The following is a 23,201-nucleotide window of genomic DNA, read 5'->3' as shown; positions in this document are numbered from 1 at the left end:
ATATATATATTCAAAATCAATGGTTGGAAGAGCTGACAAAAATGCAATGCATACTCCAGCGTTTCACGATAATTAGAAACGATTTACAAACTAAAATTAAATTTTCATGATTTTGTGTTTTTGTGTACCGTTTTTGATTTGTATGTTAACAGATAACATTGGTCATATGGATCAATTTGTAATCATCGGAGCTGATCGTTCGAATAAATTTCATACTTTCTTTCTTTCTTCTTTCTTCCCTCTGTCTTTTAATTATATTCAAGAGAGAAGCCCCACTCTGCGAAGCTGATTTTCAGGGAAGTCATAATCACAAAGTACAAGTTACCCAAAGATACACAAAGCATTAGCAAACAGCAAGAACAATACATTCATAGAAAAAGCTTTTAACGTACATGACGCCAAAATAGGCCTAAGTATCTGTTAGTATGTTTCATGTTTACCGTTACATGTTTATAAGCCAACTGAGATAATTCTGTTCTATAACTAATATAGTAAAATGTAAAGCTTTGCCGAGCCGCTGGGGCCCATATGGCTGTGGAGCTTATCCCCATTTTCAAGTACGTGAAGCAGATGAGAGTGAGATGCTCCTTCTGGGTGGGACGCTAGTGCACCGCAGGTTACTCCCAGCAATTTACTGGTACTCATTTTATACAGCTGGGTAGACGAAAGCAATGTAGATAAAGCGCCTTCCTCAAGGGCACAAGCGAAATACACAGCGAATGATTGAAACCCCGACCTTGAGGTTGGGAAACCAAACCGTTTCCAGTGCTCATTAATTAATATAGTGCTACAATTAATTGTTTGATATTATCTCCAGGTTCTATATCGAAAAAAGAGGGGGGGGGAACCGTTTGAATTCTGCAGATATCAAGGAATTAAATACACTAACAAATATATATGCCAAACACATGAGAAAAATTTAAACTGTGAAATAGTTGAATGTATAAGAAATCAATAATAAATTGGAAAGTAACCAAATGGAATGAGAAGGTAATTGAAAGAAAATAAATAAATAAATAAATAAAACTAAAATAAAATAAATTAATTAATAAATAAAATAAATTAAAATAAATATTCATTCATAATGTTAACCTGATTTCCCTCACTGTTGTAATCATTTTTCTTTTATTTTGATCCGGTTTTTCCTTTCATTGTAAAGCGCTTAGAGGTTTCTTGCATTTTGCGCAATATAAGAATAAATTTATTATTATTATTACTATATATATGGGCATTATATAATCGATGTCTGTACCTTTCGCAACTACATATGTACGGACAAGTAACGTCGAAACCCGAGCTATTGACTTAGAGGACAGAGGGACTATATGTCTTTCCGTCGAATATACTATTTGAATGTAAATATTTCCAATGCAATCGATATTTGTCTAAAATGGAGATAATAGATAATAAAAAATACAGATGCTTAGAAAAGGAACGTGACATTAATAATGTGAACACCTGGTTTACCGGAACTATATATTTTGTTCAGTAATTAATCATCTATAATATCCAACAAGCACTATCGATTATTATCAACTGCAATTCACATGCTTTCTAAATTAATAATTTTATGAAAATCAATAACAATATATACAAGCAATACAATCCGTCATTGTAGCAATAATCGTAATAACTACCTGCAACACAATATAATAAATATTTATACATCATTGAAAACAAAATTAATTCCATTTATTATTGTTTATTTTTCAGACCCTGAAAATCCAGTAACCGTCTTGGTACCTGGACAGCTGATAAATGTCACCTGGCACTTGGCGTATGCACATCGCGTAAGGCAGATTCCAATTGATTTATTTCACTTTTTAAATTATCGAGATAATTATATTTAAAATATATATTGATGCAAATAATTCCTTCAAATTGCTAGTACATAATGTATTTAATTATTTTCTGTATCGAACGAATGTATACATTATAAAAATAGCCCTATCCGGTGCATTTGAAACCTGCTTCAAGCCTTTCTTTAATCAAGATTGATTTTTTATTTATTTGATCTCGTTAGGCCATAGCGGTTTGTTATTTGTGTCGTTATATTTACGGGATTTCTAATCGTCATGTTTTGCTCACATTATTACTTTTGATAACTTTTATTAACTTAAAGTTATTTATTAACTTTTACACATTAGTTATAGTAAGTTATTATTTATTTATTTACAAGGTGATTGACTAATAAAAGAACTGAAAAAATAATAATGTTACAATACCTAGTAACCCCTAATAAACTTCATTAACCACAATCAGTTCATTCATTCGATTCATTCGACTACTCACAAATCATTGTAATACTCGCAGCTAATGCATACTGATTTATAAATAAAGCAATTATACTCAAGTAATTTCATAAACTATAGGAAATAGAAGCCTTAGAAGCCATTATTTTCTTCGACAATTGCCTTCAGCCTCGCAAGATTCAGGCATTTTTTTCAGGAAATAATGGCTCCTGGTGATGGGGGTAAAGTACCTCCCTAACGAACTGGGGCGCCACTCCTGCTATACATTAAGACTAAATATTGAATCCCAACACGATGGCGTGTATTTCAATACTTGGAGTATGTATTATACTTTCTTAAGACTTCAATAGTACAAAATGTAAGTAATGTAATATGAAGACATTAATGCTAAGCCTTAGGCAGTTTTAACCAGAATGAGAAATGCATTTGAAGTATGTTGTATCCTGCATACAGTATACATCATTATACATTTAATACGAGAAGTTTTGCAATCTGTAGCAAATTTCTAATCATTAATATTCTACTGCACTAAACTCTTCAGTGGTCTCCCGCTAATTGAGGAGTTTTAAGAATTCAATTTCTTGATACAATGAACAAGTCATCGCCATGACTACCAGTGTGTTTACAAAATACAATGCATTATCAATGATATTATTGTATTGAATATTATCTTCTGCATCCTTATAAACGCATAGCATATGCGAATACAGTACTGTATAATATTTCCTTCATGTCAATATTAAATTAGGCCTATTCTTTCAAAATAGAATATAAACAGAACCGACACGCTACAAAATCAAACAGGGGCAGCTTAATTGGATACTCATTACTATGACAACAACATTAATAATAATAATAATAATAATAATAATAATAATAATAGTAATAATAATATTAATAATAAAATCACAGTGATTTGCTGATAATTATTTAATTATATAATATGTACAAATATAAAAATATTAAATTTGATTTGAATTAATCTTCACAATAATATTTGCAATTTAAAAATTATATTATTTACAAATATGATATTGTTATTTATTAATTATAAATTTATGTCAACATAATTTGTTGTCTTCTTTATTCAGTTAACAGTAGTTAGAACTTGTTACGCAATAAGTCTCTTTGTCTATCGTAAAGTCAAAACGGTTTAAGTTAAATATTAGAAAAGTATGACTTTAGTAGTATAGCAGGCTATAAGCAGTATTATTGTTTATTTACCTGACCTTTGATGAGGCCATACACACTTGAAACTAAGAGACGGCTTTTTGATTTAATATGTACTGTATGCTAGTGATCCCGTATACATACATTAAATAACAATAAAACGGTGTAGAGTGTATTCTCCTGTTATTATTGCTATTCGATTTAATTCTATACTCGGAAATTTATTTATATTATTGCATTATACAAATTGGGCTTAGAAGCTTTGTCGTAGGCTTACATAACATGTTGTTGTTGTTGTTGTTGTTTTTGTTGTGACTTTTTTACTTTTTTTGCAGTTATTTTTTTAGCATTCAATTATTTTTGCTGTATTTTAATGTATACATTCTTATATACTCTTTTATATGCACCACAACGCCAGTGCCATAGGTATAAGAGCGTATAAACAATAAAAATTATTATCATAATTATTCAATTCCAAATCAAATAATGCGTAAATTACCTGACATATTCATCTTAATACTACAGTAGTTTCTAAATGGTTTGTCCAAATACGCTTAACCAGGGTAAGCATATGCCTATACAATGCCTTATATTCTAAAGGTACTTAAGAAAATCTAAGTAGGAGTTGAGAGGATAGCTACAATAATAGATGTACAGTATACTAGTTAATTAAAAGGTCATACCGGCAGCTGTACCAGGATCCGTTTTAAAGGATATCGACTAAAATCTTACCAGTACTCATTAAACAATTCAATCCAGGCACTTGTTTAGACGGTTTTTCTTTGTTTTTTTTGTCGAAATGGACAGACATTTCAGGAGCGTATCCAAAATTGCCTTTGAAGCGTGGGGAAATGTGTGGAGGTGTGGAGGTATGCAAAATATACATAGGCCTATTTGGGTAGAATATCCGGCATCGTCAAAGGGACAGAGCCACTTGGATCGAGCTTCGACATAGTAGGGGTTCAATTCAATTTATTCTTTAAAGAAATGTTAAAATAGCAATAAAATACATAATATAATAAAAAATATGAAATGGACAACCATAAAAAGAGAAAAAAAAACTTGTACAAACGTGGTGTCCAATACTATTAAAAAAGTTAAATAAAATATGTTTAAAATTAAAAAGCATTCAATAATATAATTAAAATATTTCAGATTAGGATAAAATACGAAGATGTATACAATTCAAAATAAAAAATTAAAAAGAAGAGATACCAAGTTCTCGACAGGGTAAGGCAATATTATTGCGAAATATATACACATAATAAAAGCATAGAAAAAAGGAAATAGGAAGTTTGTTTTAAATATAATCACTGAGTAAATTTATTTTATAAAATTGTTTAAAAACGTGAATTGAACGTGATTTTAAGTCATTATTAATGTTGTTCCAGATACGAGGCCATGAAACAACAACACTGTGACTCATGCATGTAAGTCTACGAAATGGGGGCCTATGTTTATCTTTGCTCCTAGTATTATAAGTATGGACATTACCATCAGAGAAGTTTCTAAGATTTAATAGGCGTAAGTCAGGATTGTTCATCATTCGGTACACGAAAACACCGATTTGATAATTATGAATAATATCTTTGATTCTAAAAAGAATACATCTGTGGAAAAGAGGGCCGGTTGGTGCGCGATATTCAGACCACGTAATCACACGTAGGCCTATTGCTTTTTTCTGAAGTTTGATCAATCTATCGATATAATCAGGAAAGTATTAAACCAAATAGTATTACAGTAGCAAACAAGAGGTTCAACAAGCGATCTATAAATGGAGAGAAGTGACTTGAGAGGAAGATAGTGGCGAAGTTTATAAAATAGACTACCGGTAACATAATTAGATAATTTGGTAGCTGTTAAATTAATATGCGATTTAAATGAAACAATTTCATCAATATAAACTCCTAGAAACTTCGAAACAGTTGTTCGGATTATGGGTTTATTAGCAATTTTAATAGAAATATGATCAACGTGGAGAGAGCTTTTTTTTTAGTTCTAAAAACAATAAAGTTAGTATTTTCAACATTCAAAGAAAGTTTATTGCACTTTAGCCACGTGTCAACTTTGGTAAGCTAGTAATTTAAAATGTTGATAAGAGTGTTAATATCAGGGTTGGATAAAAACAAATTTTTGTCATCCGAGAATAAAATCATGCTTAAAATTCTAGAAGAATTAAAAATATCGCTAATATACAGAATAAAAAGAATTGGTCCGAGTCGAGTATTCCTGTGCCTTTATGAAGTAATCACATACACTGTTTACCTTCTATTATATTTTCATTGTTGATAATATAAAATTAATGTTCCCTCCAATCGACTCTGGACCGAGAAGGACCTCGGTAAGGGTCAGGGTGGTTCACCCTCGGGAAGCACTGATTTAGTCAATAAGCTGAAAATTAAATTATTGATTTTGACACGTGAACCACCATTTCTCAACTACTATTCTAGAAAATTGAGATCTTAATGCACATCTCCATTTCTTTACTCAACATTTTACAAACTCATGCGCTTATTTTGACAGATCGATTTTTAACTTATGCCACTACCTAGTGACCGCTTGACTAACGTACTAACTGACAAGCTGATTAACCCACCGACAAACTCATTAAATGATTTAATGATTAAAATACTAAACATTTTTATTTGTTGACCAATTCCAAGCAGGCCTATTGAATATTTTGGCTGGGCCCATGGGTACCCGTGGCAGCCCTAGTACAGCAGCAGTACCGGTACCGACAGTCCACGAACTCGGCTCAGTGAATGATTAGTTGGTTGATTTATTATAACTGGAATATCTAAAATAAACATTTAAAGGTGAAACCACATAATTTGGTTGTTGTCATATTATATGCTGTTATACCGATGTTATGAATGGTATTATCAATGCATCAATTGAATAAACGTATGGTTCAAGGTTGAATATAAGTTATAAGTTTCATGGTGAATTGGTTCTTTTATTACTGTTGTCAAACTGTAAAGTATAATCGATGAAGGTGTTTATATAATAGTTATTTTACTGTCAGAGAATATTTCTTAGCGTACTTGCCCCTGTTATTTATTCCTAAATACTACTGATCCATGAAGTGTCTGACTCCTGTTTACCGCTTTCTGGTATGGATTAGCAACAACGTTCTTTTGTTTTCTTTGTTATTTTAGACGTATAAGATTATCAAAAATAATAATAATGATTATTAAAATGACAATAACAATGATAGTCAATAATTCGAATACGATTATGGGAATTGCAAGCTAAAGGTATTAATAATACGGATGATAATGTGTATGTATATCAATGCGAATGAAAATGATAATGCTAATGATACTGAGGATGGGCGTGAGGACGACAATGTAAAAAGGGAGGACACGTGAGGAGATGGCATAAAGTAGCTTGATGATGATGGGTGGTGGTGACTCGGCTTGATGATAATGACTGCAACTGTACTTTAACTGATGCTTTATATTTTTCTACTAGGGTGGATATTATATTGAACTTATGCAAGATGATGTAGTTTACAACCTGACTGAACCTGGCGGTGAATTCATCTCAGGAGACGATGCAACGTAAATGTTTTTTTGGTTTTTTTTGTATTTTTTTTTTTTATGGCACTTCTCTTTAATGAGAATCTTGCTTAAATTTAATTAATCATTTAAAGTTTTAGACACGTAAGGCTAAAGGTACCTTAATAGCGAACTTAATCACTTTACAAGTGGCAATCTACAATTAGTATCATTAACGATCGAAAATCCTGTTACCTTTACACTAACTCTAACAAAGACCCTGGGAATGGAAAGCTAATATCTTTAATTACCAAGCTACAGCTCCACTCAGAATTTCTATTATGTCTGAATAATTGAGTAAATCAATGTTTTATACTTATATAGGAGTAGGCCTATATAAACTACCATTTCAAATATTTCTTTTCGGTTTTTCTTAAATTAAATTGAGAGGTGTTATCAAAATTTGTACTAATTTTTATTTTCAGAAAGCTTGAGCAAACTGTGAAGATTCCTGAAGAGGCAATAGGAAATTCAACGCTTCGTATTGTCCGACAGGCAGCTGAATGGTCAACTGGTAACCCCAACGTACCCTACCTATTCTGGGCCTGCGCAGACCTTCTGATTGACGGTATGACAACGGAACTCTTATTAATTTTTGTTCTTACTATTAAAAAGATTAAAAAAACAAGAGCATTTTAGGGTCCTTGTATAAAAATACTAACATCTAGGCAATACCAGTGCTTCAAAAGACAAGAACGGTAAGTAGACCACGATTAATTTCAAGCTTATCATACTCCTCCCCCTGTCATTGAAGTTTAATTTTAAATACACCAAAGATGACACAAGTAGTTCTGTATTTGTTTTTCTACCTTTTTTAGCAAGGGCTAATTGTAACCGAATTGGAGATGACACCCCTTGTTCAGGACGCGGTACTTGTAATGAGCAAAACACCTGTGATTGTGATCGATTATCTTTCGGAGAATATTGTCAATACGAAGGTATGCATTATGGTCATTACTTGAAAGTTTAAAATTATTTTACAATTATATATATATATATATATATATATATATATATATATATAGGTCTATGTATATATATATAGGCCTATGTATATATATATATATATATATATAATATATATATATTTTTTTCACTGCTAGTTTTGACAGAGAAACGATTAAATTCTTTGTTGCATATGTCTCTTTAATCTGACAAGTATCTAGGATACGAAGCCAACCTTGAATGCATTATAGACTTTGTATAGTATTTCAATCGAAATACAAGTACTAATCACATATCAGATGTGGTGTGATAACCCTGATCATTGATCACCTTAAATTCGCACTTGAGCATACTCATTGGGCGTTTTGAACATTTATTAGACTCTCATCCAGTTTTATATTGCTGGGATATTTTACTTTTTTCAACTGTCCTCCAGAAGCACTCTAATGATAAAGCTGCTGAGTCCTCTCCTTAATTAACTTTCATTACGTCAAATGGGTGTGGTTAAGTGACTGTAAGTCTCTGATGTATTTAAGAGATGGATGCGATTCCATGTGCGTTTAGTGGCCGGGGATGTTAATCGGCATTTTTTTTTCCAGGACCACTGGCCGAACTGGGGCCTTTAAGGAGCAGAACGTGTAAAATACATAAATATACACAATTAAACGTCACAAACGCAAGAGCGTACGGCAAATATGTGCCTCGTTCTCATTGGCGCGCTACGCACTTCCCAGCCCTTGGTAGTGGTGCCCAGATGTTACAACACTATTTTTAAATAGCTCTTAAAGCAGCTTTTCTGTTCTATTTTCTACTGCAAGCATTTTATTGTAAGTGAGAAAGCGTAGGCATATTTATCTAATTATCTAATTTATATTATTTTTTTGAGTTACCATGATTGTAGCAAAATGTGTTTTATTTCATCTTTAAGTATTACTGTACGCACAACATGCGAGATTTATAGAGATGACACGGCTTGTGCACCTCCTTTTTGTACTTTTCTGTGTTTTTATCCTTGAATGTTTTTACTTATAGTTACTTCAGAATGAATGAATAAATAAAATAAAAATAAAATAAGGGTGACTTCCATTTCAAATATTATATTTTTTACACATTTTTTTTAATTTGGAGAGGGTCAGGAAACCTCGCCCCCGCTCTGGCTGCGCCTCTGCTGACATGTTAAATTTTCTTGCGGAGTCGTTCAAAAAATCACCGTGATAATGGGCCTTTCCAATAAGCCCCGCCCCTGGGATAATTTTGCTAGGTTCCACAAGATGACAGTGTTGAAACATACGCGAACATGTGCGTTTGTGGGACAAAACATGTGTTTGTGAGATGCGTGCGTATTCCTACCGCTGTTCTGATTAGTCAGTTTTGTTACGTTTTGACACTCCGGAAAAGTGCATTTGCCCACTGCCGTCTGTCGAACCAATGTTAGGCTGTTCTCTAAAGATTCAAATCATATTCGTGTTCGGTTTATGGCATTTTCTTCCAAAATAATTATCCAACATATTGAGTCATTGATCCTCAACCTCTTCAGCTGACTACATTTCTGTACTCATTCACTTTGGCCGACATTATTCCATTTGATTTACGTCATAAATATTCAACTGCATGTTCCTCCTCTAAAATAACTAAATCCTCTGGCCATCCCTTAAAATGGTTTCTTCTTTGTTACCTTGATAACCACCAAAGGCGATGTGTACAGTAAAGGACAAGACTTCCATTACGTCACGTTATGCAATTCTGGCATTGGACTTTCCTGCCAGTGTGTGCTGTGACTTCTCGATTCCGCTCTTCATTCTGTAGGCTGCAACCGAACGTAAAAACTAATATTTTTATTGTATCATATATCAGATGACTGCGGGAACCAGGCCGACTGCAACGATCACGGACAATGCCATGACCTTTTGTCAACGTCATATCCTAAAAGGCAGTGCTTTTGTGAAGCCGGATTCTTTGGAAGAAACTGTGAAAATGGTTGGTAATAACTAACATTGATAATAATAATAATTATTATTATAATTCTTCATCCTTGAATGGCATATTATGTTAATTGTATTTTGTGTTTTATTATACAGAAATACTGTAATGCATTTAAGATAACTGTTACTCTTTTAGAAAACCCAGCCGATTTTACTGTAAACATCAACAAACAGGAATTCTTCAAACGGAACATAAACTCCGAAATAAAGCTATTTTATCGAGTCCTTAAGGTACGTCAAACCACTCTTGTTAGTGATATCAGAATTGTTAATATAGATCTACGGTATAGTATAAAATTATAAATGGGATTTTCGGAGTCGATGGTGCACATTAACAATCACACCAGCGGAACGGAATAATATAACGTTCTGTCAATACAATACAATACAAGGCACCCGTTTACTTCATAAAATTGTAAGACATTCTGGATAATTAATTCTTAAGGAATGCTCGACTTTACATGGAACAAGATAGATCTCTTTAATCAAGTTATTTTTGGCCGATTTGTTTCTTAAGATATCTTTAAATTTAACAAGGCTTTAATAAGTAGATTAGGAGAAAACGAATTTAGGATATCAATTTTAAATTAGTCTAATCTTAATGGTGTATCATTAGCCTCTAAAATAACAACGAGTCTTTACCTCTGGTATTCTAGTGTAGCCCCAATAAAACAGTCGATGAAATAGTGACCCTACATTGGCAGCTCTAAAGGTAGTTGCCTTTTCTTCCATAACCTTAAAATGTTACAACTTTTACAGATTACACAGTAAGACAGTTTACAGATGTTCAAACCCATATATTATTGACTTGCTGTATTTTACTCGGTATAATATTAAAAGTACTTTTTAAGAACTACTTTCATTCCTCCCACTTCTATTCCTCACATAATCAAAACAACTTCTATTGTTAAACGAATCCAATACAAACTAAGCTACTGAGCGTATAAATACCCTGAGCATCTAACTATTAAACCCTTCCTTAAGTTTCGCTTACTCATTGTAATAATTATCAGAAGAATGCTACACGACAAAGGCGAGATTTTAATACCCATTATTAAGTATTCCAAATCATTCCCGAGGCTTCATATATCATAATACAAGTATATTTTAGGAAAAACTAAGTTTATTTTAATTAATAACACATTTTTAATTTGTAAACAGATTGTAAGTAAAATTATTTCAGATTTAGGTTCAATTTAATAGTCCATTTATTCGGCATTAAAACTACTATTGCAATACAGGCGTATAACAATGATTTTCTAGTAGACAAACATAATTATCAGTTTTGAAATTTGGCTCTTCGGTGCCATCATCGGCGGTATTTTTCATTATGATATCGAACGGTGGACAGTAAAAAAAACCATCGAACACAAAATTGACGTGTGTTCAAAAGAAAATTTCTACATAAGATATTCCACTTAGAATGGTATGACGAGGTGAAAAATGAAGATTTATACACCATGGCTAAACAAGAGAAATGGAGTCGAAAAATTAAACTGAGAAGGCTTATGACATCTCATTAGTTTACCAGATGACAAACCAGCGAAAATAGCTTTAAAAGAAAGTCAAAGAACTGTATAAAAAACACAAGGATTAATTATATTAGATCAGAACTGACCGGTTACGTCAATTCTGACATCACTCGAAAGCACCCTGCTCATCTCATAAAAAACTTTATGGAAAAGTAGTAGAGAGCGCGATGTCAAAAGACATGGTGGGTAAATGATGATTACGATCTTAGTTTAGGTTGAGATTAAATGTAGAGTTTATAATATTCGGTATTACACAATGTTATCATAGAATGTACTTTTATTGATTGATTTATACCGCTGCGCTTTTTATAATCAAAAACGTTGAAGTATGAACACTTTTTTTGGTATTTGTAGACAGATGGCTCAAATAAGGTGTTTAATTTTTATGACCAACATTAAAAACATCAGAAAGGCTTTTACAACGTATTAACCCTGTCGAAATCCTAAATGTTGAATACCACAAAACCAGTTTCCTTTCTAACTAATAGTAGGCCCACACATTTAAGTTTGTAACCGATTTGTTGGAGTTTAAATTTCAATTGTTTAAAATACTAAAATGCAGAAGGATAATGGCACAGCCACTAACCAAGGTCCAGGTGTACGAATAAAAACAATCTTTATGTGACAATAAGATAAAAGGAGCATAGATATGTAATTGAAAAAATTTTCATAAGAAATGGCAACGAAAATTTGTTAAGAACAAGTTATTATTATACAGACATGAGATAGCTTACATTGATCGTTTGGATCAGTTAATATTGTTAGATCCTATAGATAATCCAAAATAAAACTAACAAAACAAAACTAAAATATAATCGATTAGAATATCTCCTACTTCCGATTAAATGACAGTTTGTCTCGCTATAAGAAACGGCCTCTTAAAAACATGTCTCAGTTTCCTTGCATATATTACAATTGGCTGCTTTGTTGAAATATTTAGTCCAGTATTGTCTGTTTAATCACAATGCTTAGTCTGGGTATTATTGTTGTAGGTCAAGTGTTCTCATTACTCTATTCAGCTACTATCTAACTCAATGAATATACCTTTGATGGCTGTTGGTCAACGGGGTCATGATCGACACATCAGAAGTACTTCAGCTTTGTAGATGATGTCATGTGAATGGCTATAATAAATGATATTAAGAATGTCGTGATACCGACGATGATTTTGTTAATGTGAAGGTGATGACATAAACACATATTACTATACCAATTCAAGAAAGGAATTGATCACCAAATTAACACGTTGTCATACTGCAAATAGATTTCTCTTTAAAGGTTTACCTTGAAAAAAAAACTGAGACAATTTGTTAGTGCATTATTCTGGAATAAAAGATATTATTCTTATTTTGGTTATGCTTGTAGTTACTGCAATCAGCAAGATTCTTCGAGTTACATTACCCTGTGTGTTTTTTCTTATATTAGGACAGAGAGGAAATTGAAATTGCCATCGAGGCCACGACAAATACCTGGCTAGGAATTGGCTGGAGACCGGCTGGCCTGACTAGCACATGTCAAAGTAACTATGATGATGACTGGTCTGAAAACGAGCCAGAGAGCGAACCTGAGTCCGAGCCTGAGGCAGAACACGATGCAGATTCAACAACAGTAAGTCCTGTAATGTTTCTAAAGTTCAGTTCCACTTACTAATGCCTGTAAAATATAGATGACAGTCCTCTCTAACTTGTATATGTACTGGGTCTCATACTGTTTTTATGTTGTCTTTGACTGAGTGAGATTTTATCTTGAACATGTTTATAGTATATAAAGAATTTTGTTAATTTGAAACATTGTGGTTTTGCTAATATTGTCTTTCATTTTGTTATTAACTTATTTGGTGTTCTGTAATAAGACTATATTTCCAGATTTAGTACATGACTATTCAAAAAGAGAAAGTGTCTGGAGTTATATCTGCGCCTGTACCTTATACGTCTTTGTGGTCTCAATATATGGAACTCACCTTGTTAGCGAGAGGCTGTAGGCTCAAATCCCACCAGAGACATTTTTATTCACACGATTGGAAAAGCCCTTTTGGTAGAACGTCTACTATGTTTGATATGATTACATAATTATATGTTCCTAACTGAAACATAAAAACTAGTTTCTAGCTTAATCATGTCTCCATTTTGCACGAGTGTAAAAGTCAGTATGAGAGAAAGTGTCCAAATATTAGATCCTCTCTAATGGTATGACTCGAGCCTTGTTAGTGAGAGGCTGCAGGTTCGAATCGATACTGAAAAAGAAACTTTTCGTTGAAGACGAGTTATGCTTTATACGATTATCAATTACATTGGAGCACGCTGTCATCTGTTTATATTGTGATTGTATTTCTGCTACGCAGCAAAACTAATTCGAATATAAAGAAAAAGATTCGAACCCGGGTTATCGTGGTGTCTTTATAGACGCCTTAACTGGGCTACTGGAGCTTTTGTTAGAAGGTCAAATTCGATTTTAGGCGATTGATTTCATATTCTGCACAGTTTGCCGATACAACACTAATGTATGTATACTTATTAATTGTAGCCGAGTAACAGACGTCGACGTCAATCTGGTAATGATATTATCATAAGAGAAATGTATACAGCAGACACTAAGTGGTGTTCAACCGGCGAAGGGGGTCATGCCGAGCCTGAAGGAAATCCTGAACCAGAAGGAACTTCTGAGCCCGAACCCGAAGGAACTTCCGAGCCCGAACCCGAAGGAACTTCCGAGCCCGAACCCGAAGGAACTTCCGAGCCCGAACCAGAAGGCGAACCAGAAGGCGAACCCGAAGGCGAGTCACCTGGAGGTAACGTAGGCCCTACTGTATGTTCTTGATTTGTGATACTGCAACTCTGTTGTCCATATTATTCAAAAGTCAGAAATTAGAATTACAGAATTAGTGTCTGTAATTAACTTACCAACAACGAGTGTAATATTTTCAATCAATATCCTTTTCTTTCTTACAGGACCCCTTCATCCTATGGACTGTATGGATATGGTGATCGGTATGGCATATGGCTCGACTAGTAATATTGGCGATTATTACACACGTGACCGTTCTTCTCCACTCAGAGACAACCTATATGGTGGAATTGACCGTCTTGCCGCAGCAGGAGCCAAGGAGGTAGATGGAGTTACAACGATGGTATTCAGAAAGAAGTTAGAAGGTATACACTTTTGGATTGCTGTTTAAGATTTTGTTTGCTTAGCAAAACAGTGTTGGTAGCACTATTTTAAGTCACTTAATCATACACAGTGTGCAACCTCTTTTAAGCGGTGTGTAGTAATCTTAGTGATGTTTGACCTTCCAACAGAGTCAACAAGTGTATTGAATAATATAATTATTATTTAAAGATAGGGTCTGTGGTATATATTTACCTTTGGGTGGAAAAAGAGATGGATAAAAGAAACCTGAATTAAGTACACAATACGAAAAGGATAGCCGCAGTTTCAAATCTCTGCCAATGGTTTGACAATGTCCGACGATATACAGAATGAACCTGTTATAAATGATGTTACAACTTTGTATGACTCGGATAAAGTAAAGTAACTTACGTATTGAGACTGTGGCCTTGCTCATTGTAAACGATATTAGAGTGATGTTTCGATAGATCAATACGTAAGTTATTTTGCTGCTTCCGAGATAAACTTCTAAAATTTAATTATATATTTTGAAATCCTGGATAGATGAATTTCCATCAGTCCATAATCATGTCAAATGCGGAAAATAAATTGAAAAATATATTAGTTATAACAGTGCATTTTTGCTAAAATTTCTAATTGTGGGCAACCACATAGGCTATGATATGCAAAAAAAAGGCTACGGGAATTAACAAACATCATTGAGAAAATGAGAACGATCTAAATGACACAGGCTAAGGTTTGTTTTACAAGATACAAGATACAAGTCAACTTTATTGTCAGAATAATAAATTCTGAGATATTTGTTGTACATAAACATTGAATCGTTCATAAATGTGATAAATGTTTAAAAAAAATTATGTACAGGACCAGAACCTTCGGATCATAGCATACGGAATGCACCAATGAGCGTCATATGGGCTAGAGGTCAGGAATATGGAGAGTATATACATAGGCCGTCAAGTGGTATAGAGGTATGCACAGCATCTCTCCTGGACTTCTACCGGCAAGACGAACTGAAGTACCATGGAACGAGTAGCGAACAACGAGGGCTCATCCAAGATTTGAACTTTTATGGTAAATTATCGATGTCATTGCAATGCGCTTAGATGTCAGTTTATAATAATACATATAAGCCCACTTCTGACATTCTGTAAGTCATCAAGCGAGATTAGTTTATCTAGAAATAGACATTTTTTTGAAAATATTTGTTATATTTTACTTTTTTATGTTTGCTTTGTGTTTGAACAATAAAATTCAATTCAATTGAAAAAAACGAAAGATTATCTGAAATACGACCTTTGTGAAAGGTACGAACACACGACGGTAGTAGGCAAAATATGCCTATCCAGATAGGCCTATACATTTGTTTCTTAACATATTTTACGCGTTTCATGACGTAAGGCCTAAATTAATTTCATTCATTTAACAGTTGATCCTGAGGGTGGTGACACGTGTACCGGAATGGTGAGATACCCACCTGGCTGCCAAGGATCGTCGTGTGATTATATTGTCGATTGGAACTTTAGTGATACTACTGACATCAAGTTTTCAGTCAGAAGCAAGGTGGATGCAGACAATTGGTCCGGCATAGGCTTCTCTATATATATATATATATATATATATAACATAACATAACATAACATGATACTCCGGGTCTACGGTCGTATTTTGTTGTAGGCACCTCAAAATTCAAGACCATGAAAGGTATATAATTACTATGATATTGTTGCTACTTAAGTTTTGAAAACATACACTTACATTAAAATAGCAGAATAATCCCATCTTGTTTTTAATAATAATAGTTACAAATAGGAAGATAATTGATTACTTTGTTTGCATCATAGTATTAACAAAAGTTACGGTACCTTTTATAATATTTATTTAACTACCATAGCTTTTGCTGATTGTAATAGGCCCCATTATATTAATAAATGATGATGATAGGATGATGATGATAAGATTATGATGATGATGAAGATGATGATAAGATGATGAAGATGATGATAAGATGATGCTGATGCTGATAAGATAATGATACGATGATGCTGAAGATGATAAGGCGATGCTAATGCTGATAAGATGATAAGATGATGATGATGATGATAATTTGATGATGATAATAATAATAATTTGATGATGATAATAATAATTGATAATAATTTGATGATGATAATAATTTTGATGATAATGTTTTTTTTTAATGATAATAATAATTTTAAAGTTAATTACAATTTTAATAATAATAATAAAATAATAATACAATAACACAAAAATAACAATCCTACTTAGGTCGGATCCGATGCAGTACTTGGGTGGATGAATAACGGACAAGGCGTTATACAGCACTTTTTTCTTTGGTTATAAAGGAAACATGGTGTTAGCTGACAATCAACAGTATTACAATAACAGTATTACAATAATAATGATATTTTTTTAAAGATGATAATAATGATTTGATGATGGTGATAATAATAATTTTGATGATAATAATAATTATTTTAAAGTTAATAATAATAATAATAATAATAATAATAATAATAATAATAATAAAATAATAATACAATAACACAAAAATCAATCCTACTTAGGTCGGGTCCGATGCAGTGCTTGGGTGGATGAATAACGGACAAGGCGTTATACAGGACTTTTTCCTTGGTGATAAAGAAAACATGGTGTTAGCTGACGATCAACAGGATATCAGTGACTTAACTGTAACCTATGAGGACGACACATTAATTCTCGAGTTTACCAAGAGTGGAAACACCAACGATGACAAGGTAACGTGTTTCTTTTAATGTTCAACAAAAGAATTCATACAGAATCTGCTATAGATGCAATTATAGACAAGTCGAAGGTTGGGAAGGTGGAGTTTTTTGATGATCGTATTCTAGTTAAACGTATCTGAGGGTTATTTTTGATAACTGTCTGTTAAGGAGAAAATATAGATCACATTATAAAGAAACTAAATTTACGTATGTATTGTTTACGCAAACTGTACCTACTCATTCAATGTCAGTTGTCAAATTCTGCATGTTTTACTTATCAGTAATTGGTTTTGTCTGGTATTGCTCATTGACTTGGGAAGAAATGAAAATACATTAGATTCCTAATAGGATAGAATAGATAGGCTGGTGGGGAGGGTAGGGAGGATGGCTGAGTGTTACCCGTGCCACGAACAGTTGTGCAAGAAGTCATCCTCTTCATTCCGATATTGCCAATTGTTATATTTAAGGCGGTAGTAGACTGACGCCGCCACAGGGGTCTACAAATCTTCACTCCTTCATCCACATCATCATTTAGGCCTATTATTATTATTATTATTATTGTTGTTATTGTTATTGTTATTATTATTGTTATCATCATCATCATCATCATTATCGTCATCATCATCATCATCATCATCATTACCGTCATCATAATCATCATCGTCATCATCATCATAATGTTATTATCATATTATTATCTATCTCGGTTATTTGTCAAAATGATTTTATTACACAGTATTCACATTTCTATATATTTTATTAATTATATTTATAGAGGGTGACCCATTGTTTTATGTTCCTTTTTAAAGTTTGTTAGGTGTGTGTATTAAATAGATTACCTGGGTGAGAGGACAGTACGACATATTACATAGATAGATTACCATTATGATTTCGTCTCATAAAAACATATCCATTATATCTCTATTCCTAACAGGACATTCGTCTCTCTGGGGAATGCGTGTTTCTCCTTATGCCTGATGTCGGAGGCCCTGTCGTGGACGGCCAGCCTATGTATCATACACAGGCACCAAGATCCACGCCGGAAAAGTTCTGTTTCACAACTTGCAAAGGTAGGTATCGAGAGAAAAATCACCAGGCCTTCCAATTGCTAATGATTTTTTATTAGTCGATTTGTTAGTGACTGTTAGTTGATGACTGATTGTTGACTGGTTAATACTCTTAAGAAGAGTAAATGCCGTCTTTTGCTAGAGATCTTAAATCATGGTGTTTATACTATTATCATGGTGTATATGTTATTTAATTATATATATAAATATATTCTCTCGTATTTTTATCTTTTTTATGACTTCGTAAAATGTGAAGATTTTTTTTAAATTGGAATGGTTGTTTAATGTGAATGTTTTGTACTTTTATTATATTTTTTGTCAAAATTATACATGTCGTTTGATATGCTTTCACTTTATAAGAAATGCATTATTATTATTATTATTATATATATATATAAATCAAGATAGCCGTTAACACTGTTAAATTATATGTATATATATATGCCCATATACGGCACGCCTTCTTATATAATACATTATTTTTACATATTTTCTTTTTTTTTCCAGATCCGAACGCAAGTGTTTCAATCTACGCCACCACTTGGCTGACTTTATTTTTATCTTTATTCATTCTTATTTTATGTCTGTAAAGAGTAACAATTGAAGCTCAATGAACACAATTAGTTATATAAACCATTCTGTATATAATACACAAACTAAATGTCATTTTGACAGTTAAAACCGCATATTAGTCACAATATACCGTACCGGTACCTTACATATTATATTGTATTTAATGTTTTACGTTATTACGACTCACGTAGACTTTTTTTTTATAAGAACCAGTAAAATTTTGCACAGGCTCAGTATTTTTTATTTTTTGGCCGATTTCAGGCTCAAAATGTTCTTATTTTGTTCTTAGACACCTTTTAAACAAAAAAATTATTTAATTGTACGGCAGTAAGATAGATTGAGGCCTAAAATAATGATTGAACTGAAACATGACTTCGCACGTTTACGATAGTTACATCAAATTGTAAATGAGAGAAAATATTTATTTATAAGAAATGATTACATATTTTGATAAAATTAATAAGTTGGTATCTTTGCATTATTAAGATTTATTCTATATTTCCTGAATATCCACTTCACTATTTCAACTTTAGTATAGTATAGGCTACTTATTTAATTTCTTGAAATGTAGCGTCTAGCGTCGTTACAAAAGAAATTTGGTGGTCGATTTTTTTCGCAGCGTAACATAAAGCGAGACTCATTGACTCAAGTTATTATTCTAGAAATATGGAGAAAAGAAATTGTATTCATTTTATGTTAATACTCAAATGGAGAAAAATGTTCCCATTAATCTTTGAGCTACCGCTAATCCATACCGTTCTCTCTTAACAGTAACCTTTTACCCACATAATGGAGCTCGAGGTCTCCGTTTATATGACTGCGTTGCCAAAGGGCAAAAATGCCTGTCTGGGACCTTCGGATAGAATTTGCAGGCAATGTAACCCCTTTCCGAAAATATTCACGTGTTACTAAATACGCACAATTCTGGCAAATAGAACATAGTGGTAGAACGGTCAAGTAATTTACATCTCCTGCCCTCACCGGACCTCTGCCAACAAAAAGAGCTCTGAGAAGAACGCACATTATATCTTATCATAAGGGAGGATGCGCAAGTAGTGTCCATACTGTATTCTAAAATATTGCACATAACAATGTTTTTATTTATCACATACATTCCGATGATAGACTCGTGGTTTTGAACATGTATACAATACTAGTAGACCTATTTAAATATCCAGTGTTTACGATTAAAACGTTAAGTTTGGATTCCGTAAAAACGCTACAGGGTCACTCCAATGCAATCGGGAAGGCTCCCTATCCAACAGCGTCGACAGCAGTATACCAATTTTATGAAAACCAGACATGAATTAGGCTACTTATATATTTTTGTGTAATTTATAGATTCTAGGTTAAATTTTCTGTATTTATAGATGTCTTACAATTTATTAGAATATGAAAGAGTGTTTCGAAGGCATAAAAGTAGTTGGTTAAATCAATTGCTTTTCGGATGTAAATTATTCAATTGTTAAGATAAATTATAAGTTTTATAGATATAAATATATATTTTAGGGAAAAAAAGTTTATGAACTTACTAGTGGCATGTCAATATTGTGCTTTTCAAAAAGGTTTTGATAAATTTCTATGAATCGCTTATTGTAGAATAATGGCTACATATCGAAACATAGGCCTATTAATTATGCTATTGTCTCGCTATCATACCAGGATATTTCCGCTTAACCTAGCAGGATATTTTTTATAAGTTTTATGTGTCGGTTAACGGACACATACTACTTGTCAGTTAAGTTTTACACTCCGAAAAGTTCCTTTTTGTCCTTTGACCTACGTTTTTAGTCTTTAGAATGAATAAGTACTAATGATAATGCACATGTTTTTTTGTAAATTTATTAAGACCAATGTATTCAACTGACCAATACGGTACTGTAACATTGCATTGTTGCTTTAACGTTCTGTTTAGTAATTCTAATGGGGAAACGTTCAACTTCAATAATGGAAATTAATTAGGGTCATTGTTGGATTTTATATCCTAAAGTCCGGATAAATGGTTTGTCCATGAATGAAGTGGTGACCAAAGCTTGATAAAGCGATGTACTGCAAATTTGAAGGATGTATGGCCTTAATAAGCGACGGTCGAGTGTATGCCTCTGGATGGGAAATATCCGCCTAGTAGGCTATTGCACATAACCAATAATGTACCGTATGTATACTACGTAATAATTAATTCATACTACAGTACTAATTATTACAAGTTAACAGACACAGCTTCCAAGCTCAAATTAAACTGCTGCACTTAACTACGAGTGATGTAGTAAAATAAATCAAATGGCGATTGATACAACAATTTTTACTGAAAAGAGAAGCAATAAAGTTACAAACTTGAATAAGTCAGTGCCTTGAAAATGTCAATAAATACAAAGCGCACACATGTTTGTCTTCGTTTTATTAAAGGTACAGGCTACCAGTAAAATGATACATAATGCACTTTCAATATCACATTAATAACAAGGAATATTTTAAACTATATAATTTTACATCAAATATTGTATAAAAGCTTAAAAACCACACGTGAGGTGGTCATTTTAGGCCCTACCGTTTAAAATTTATTTCAGTGATTTTCTTTTTTAAACATGAAACAATACATGTTATATATAATTTAAGATATAAATTTCAAACTATGAAACTATGGCTAAGAAGCAAGTTGTCCAAACGTCTGGTTTCTTTTGTTTTTAAATAAATTGAAAATTTACAGTAACAGAAAGAATACTTCATGATACAATAAATAATAAAACTGTGGACCACAATATGCTGTATATACATTAGATATAGGCCTGAGTTCTTTAACGTTAGTGAAGAGGAACCTGCAAGTTATGCCAATCGAGATACGAGGCCAGATCTTATGATGTTGGGAATTCAAAACCGATTAAAGCATCCAATGTGGTTGGGTGTGAAGAGTTTCATTTTTATCATAACACCAATGACCATTTGATGACGTCTGCAGACAGCAGAATGCCAGAACTCGAGTTGGAGCAAGTGCAAGTCGTCCAGGTTTAAAGGAATTGCGGTTTCGAATCGTAGTTGAGACATTAATGTATGCATATGTATTATAGTCCTCTATGAAAATCCTGCGGTATTCATTTTGAACGATTGATCTAGTTTCTTGCAAAATTCGAGGAGGAAATTCTTATCACTTTACAATATTTCAAATAGTATCTTATATACTGGTAATAAAGTGCATAATGAATGAATATTGTGAGTTGGTGAATTTACAGCAATTAAATACACGACAGATATATATATATATATAGTATATATATATATACATATATAATATATATAGGGAAGGGAGAGGGGGCGAGAGAGAATAGATAAAGCCGGATATTATGTTGAAGAAATGTTGATTTATGTTATTTATTGTGGGTAGAAAAAAGTGCTGTTCTAAACTAAATGATATTATTCCATTAGCAAACACCTATAGCATCTCCTCAAACAACCAAGCACCATGCATGTACTATGCCAAGGTATTAAAGCATTTTCCACCAAATGACTAGAAAAATAGGTAAGCTAGAACAATCATTAATGGTATAAGCATGTTAGTAGACACAAACAGCAAGAAAATAGGCCTACTGCGTTTCATTTATTACTCTTCCTTATTAAAAACGATTTAGTATTTTTAGCATTTGAGCGATTTCTTCATCACTAATCAAGAGTAAATTTCAGCTCGTCTATTCGTTTAAATGCAGTAAAGAAGAGTGCATATCGCAATGATATCTATTTCAGGTATGTTAATCGAATACTTGTGCTGTATCCGCATATTAAACAGCTCCAAAGCTCTAGTAGCCAGTTGGTTAAAGCGTCCGTATATACAGCAAGAGACCTGGCTCGAATCTCGGATGCAGCCATCTTTTCCTCTTCTTTATCCTTTACAATACAAGTATTATGTATATATTGTATAGATTAAATCAAATCAAAGTGGCATGCCAGCAATGCCGTAGCCAGCTATTGGAACAGTTGGGACAGTCCCACACAATTTTTCTAATGGAAGCCACAAAGAATGGGTCCACATTTTTTTAAAAATTGGTCCAAATTATGCAGTTTTTATGCACAAATGAGTCAAGAGATCTCATATTTAGCCTAAAAATGGTAAATTTTTTAAGAAATGGGTCCAGATTTTTCATATTTTAGCGTAAAATGGGTCAACTTTTAAGAAAATGGGTCCACATCATTTGAATTTACTCGTAAAATACGTCCACCCTGCCATTGTCCCGCACTGT

At 32.9% G+C, this 23,201-nt stretch overlaps 2 protein-coding genes across 2 annotated transcripts in view; both read left to right on the top strand.

Moving 5' to 3' along the window:
• Positions 1-16,166, top strand: part of LOC117124311 — a gene marked incomplete at its 3' end in the record, with an annotated part of 19,045 nt that extends 2,879 nt beyond the window's left edge. The window contains exons 2-12 of the mRNA XM_033270503.1: positions 1,714-1,790; positions 6,897-6,985; positions 7,408-7,550; positions 7,801-7,920; positions 9,782-9,904; positions 10,046-10,140; positions 12,867-13,049; positions 13,965-14,229; positions 14,390-14,590; positions 15,432-15,641; positions 15,997-16,166. Coding sequence (XP_033126394.1) covers positions 1,714-1,790; positions 6,897-6,985; positions 7,408-7,550; positions 7,801-7,920; positions 9,782-9,904; positions 10,046-10,140; positions 12,867-13,049; positions 13,965-14,229; positions 14,390-14,590; positions 15,432-15,641; positions 15,997-16,166 — 1,676 coding nt within the window. The remainder of the gene's footprint in view (positions 1-1,713; positions 1,791-6,896; positions 6,986-7,407; positions 7,551-7,800; positions 7,921-9,781; positions 9,905-10,045; positions 10,141-12,866; positions 13,050-13,964; positions 14,230-14,389; positions 14,591-15,431; positions 15,642-15,996) is intronic.
• Positions 16,167-17,135: 969 nt separating this feature from the next.
• On the top strand, positions 17,136-21,353 carry LOC117124337. The gene is made up of 3 exons (XM_033270547.1): positions 17,136-17,344; positions 18,267-18,402; positions 18,907-21,353. Exons 1-3 carry the CDS (start codon positions 17,183-17,185, stop codon positions 18,987-18,989), a joined length of 381 nt encoding a protein of 126 aa, XP_033126438.1. The 5' UTR covers positions 17,136-17,182; the 3' UTR covers positions 18,990-21,353.
• Positions 21,354-23,201: the final 1,848 nt, after the last annotated feature.

Source organism: Anneissia japonica, unplaced genomic scaffold (genome assembly GCF_011630105.1).
Source record: "Anneissia japonica isolate Jap-2015-1 unplaced genomic scaffold, ASM1163010v1 scaffold11029_len304543_cov171, whole genome shotgun sequence".
Classification (NCBI taxonomy): Eukaryota; Metazoa; Echinodermata; class Crinoidea; order Comatulida; family Comatulidae; genus Anneissia; species Anneissia japonica.
The sequence above is the reverse complement of the archived record's forward strand: the minus strand, read 5'-3'. Positions and strand labels throughout refer to the sequence as shown.

What these genes read in the sequence shown, in the direction of transcription:
- LOC117124337 (XM_033270547.1), top strand. Translation starts at nt 17,183, where the DNA reads ATGAATAACGGACAAGGCGTTATACAGGACTTTTTCCTTGGTGATAAA. An exon ending in GAAACACCAACGATGACAAG is followed by an intron (nt 17,345 to 18,266) that starts GTAACGTGTTTC and finishes TATTCCTAACAG; the next exon opens with GACATTCGTCTCTCTGGGGA. An exon ending in CTGTTTCACAACTTGCAAAG is followed by an intron (nt 18,403 to 18,906) that starts GTAGGTATCGAG and finishes TTTTTTTTCCAG; the next exon opens with ATCCGAACGCAAGTGTTTCA.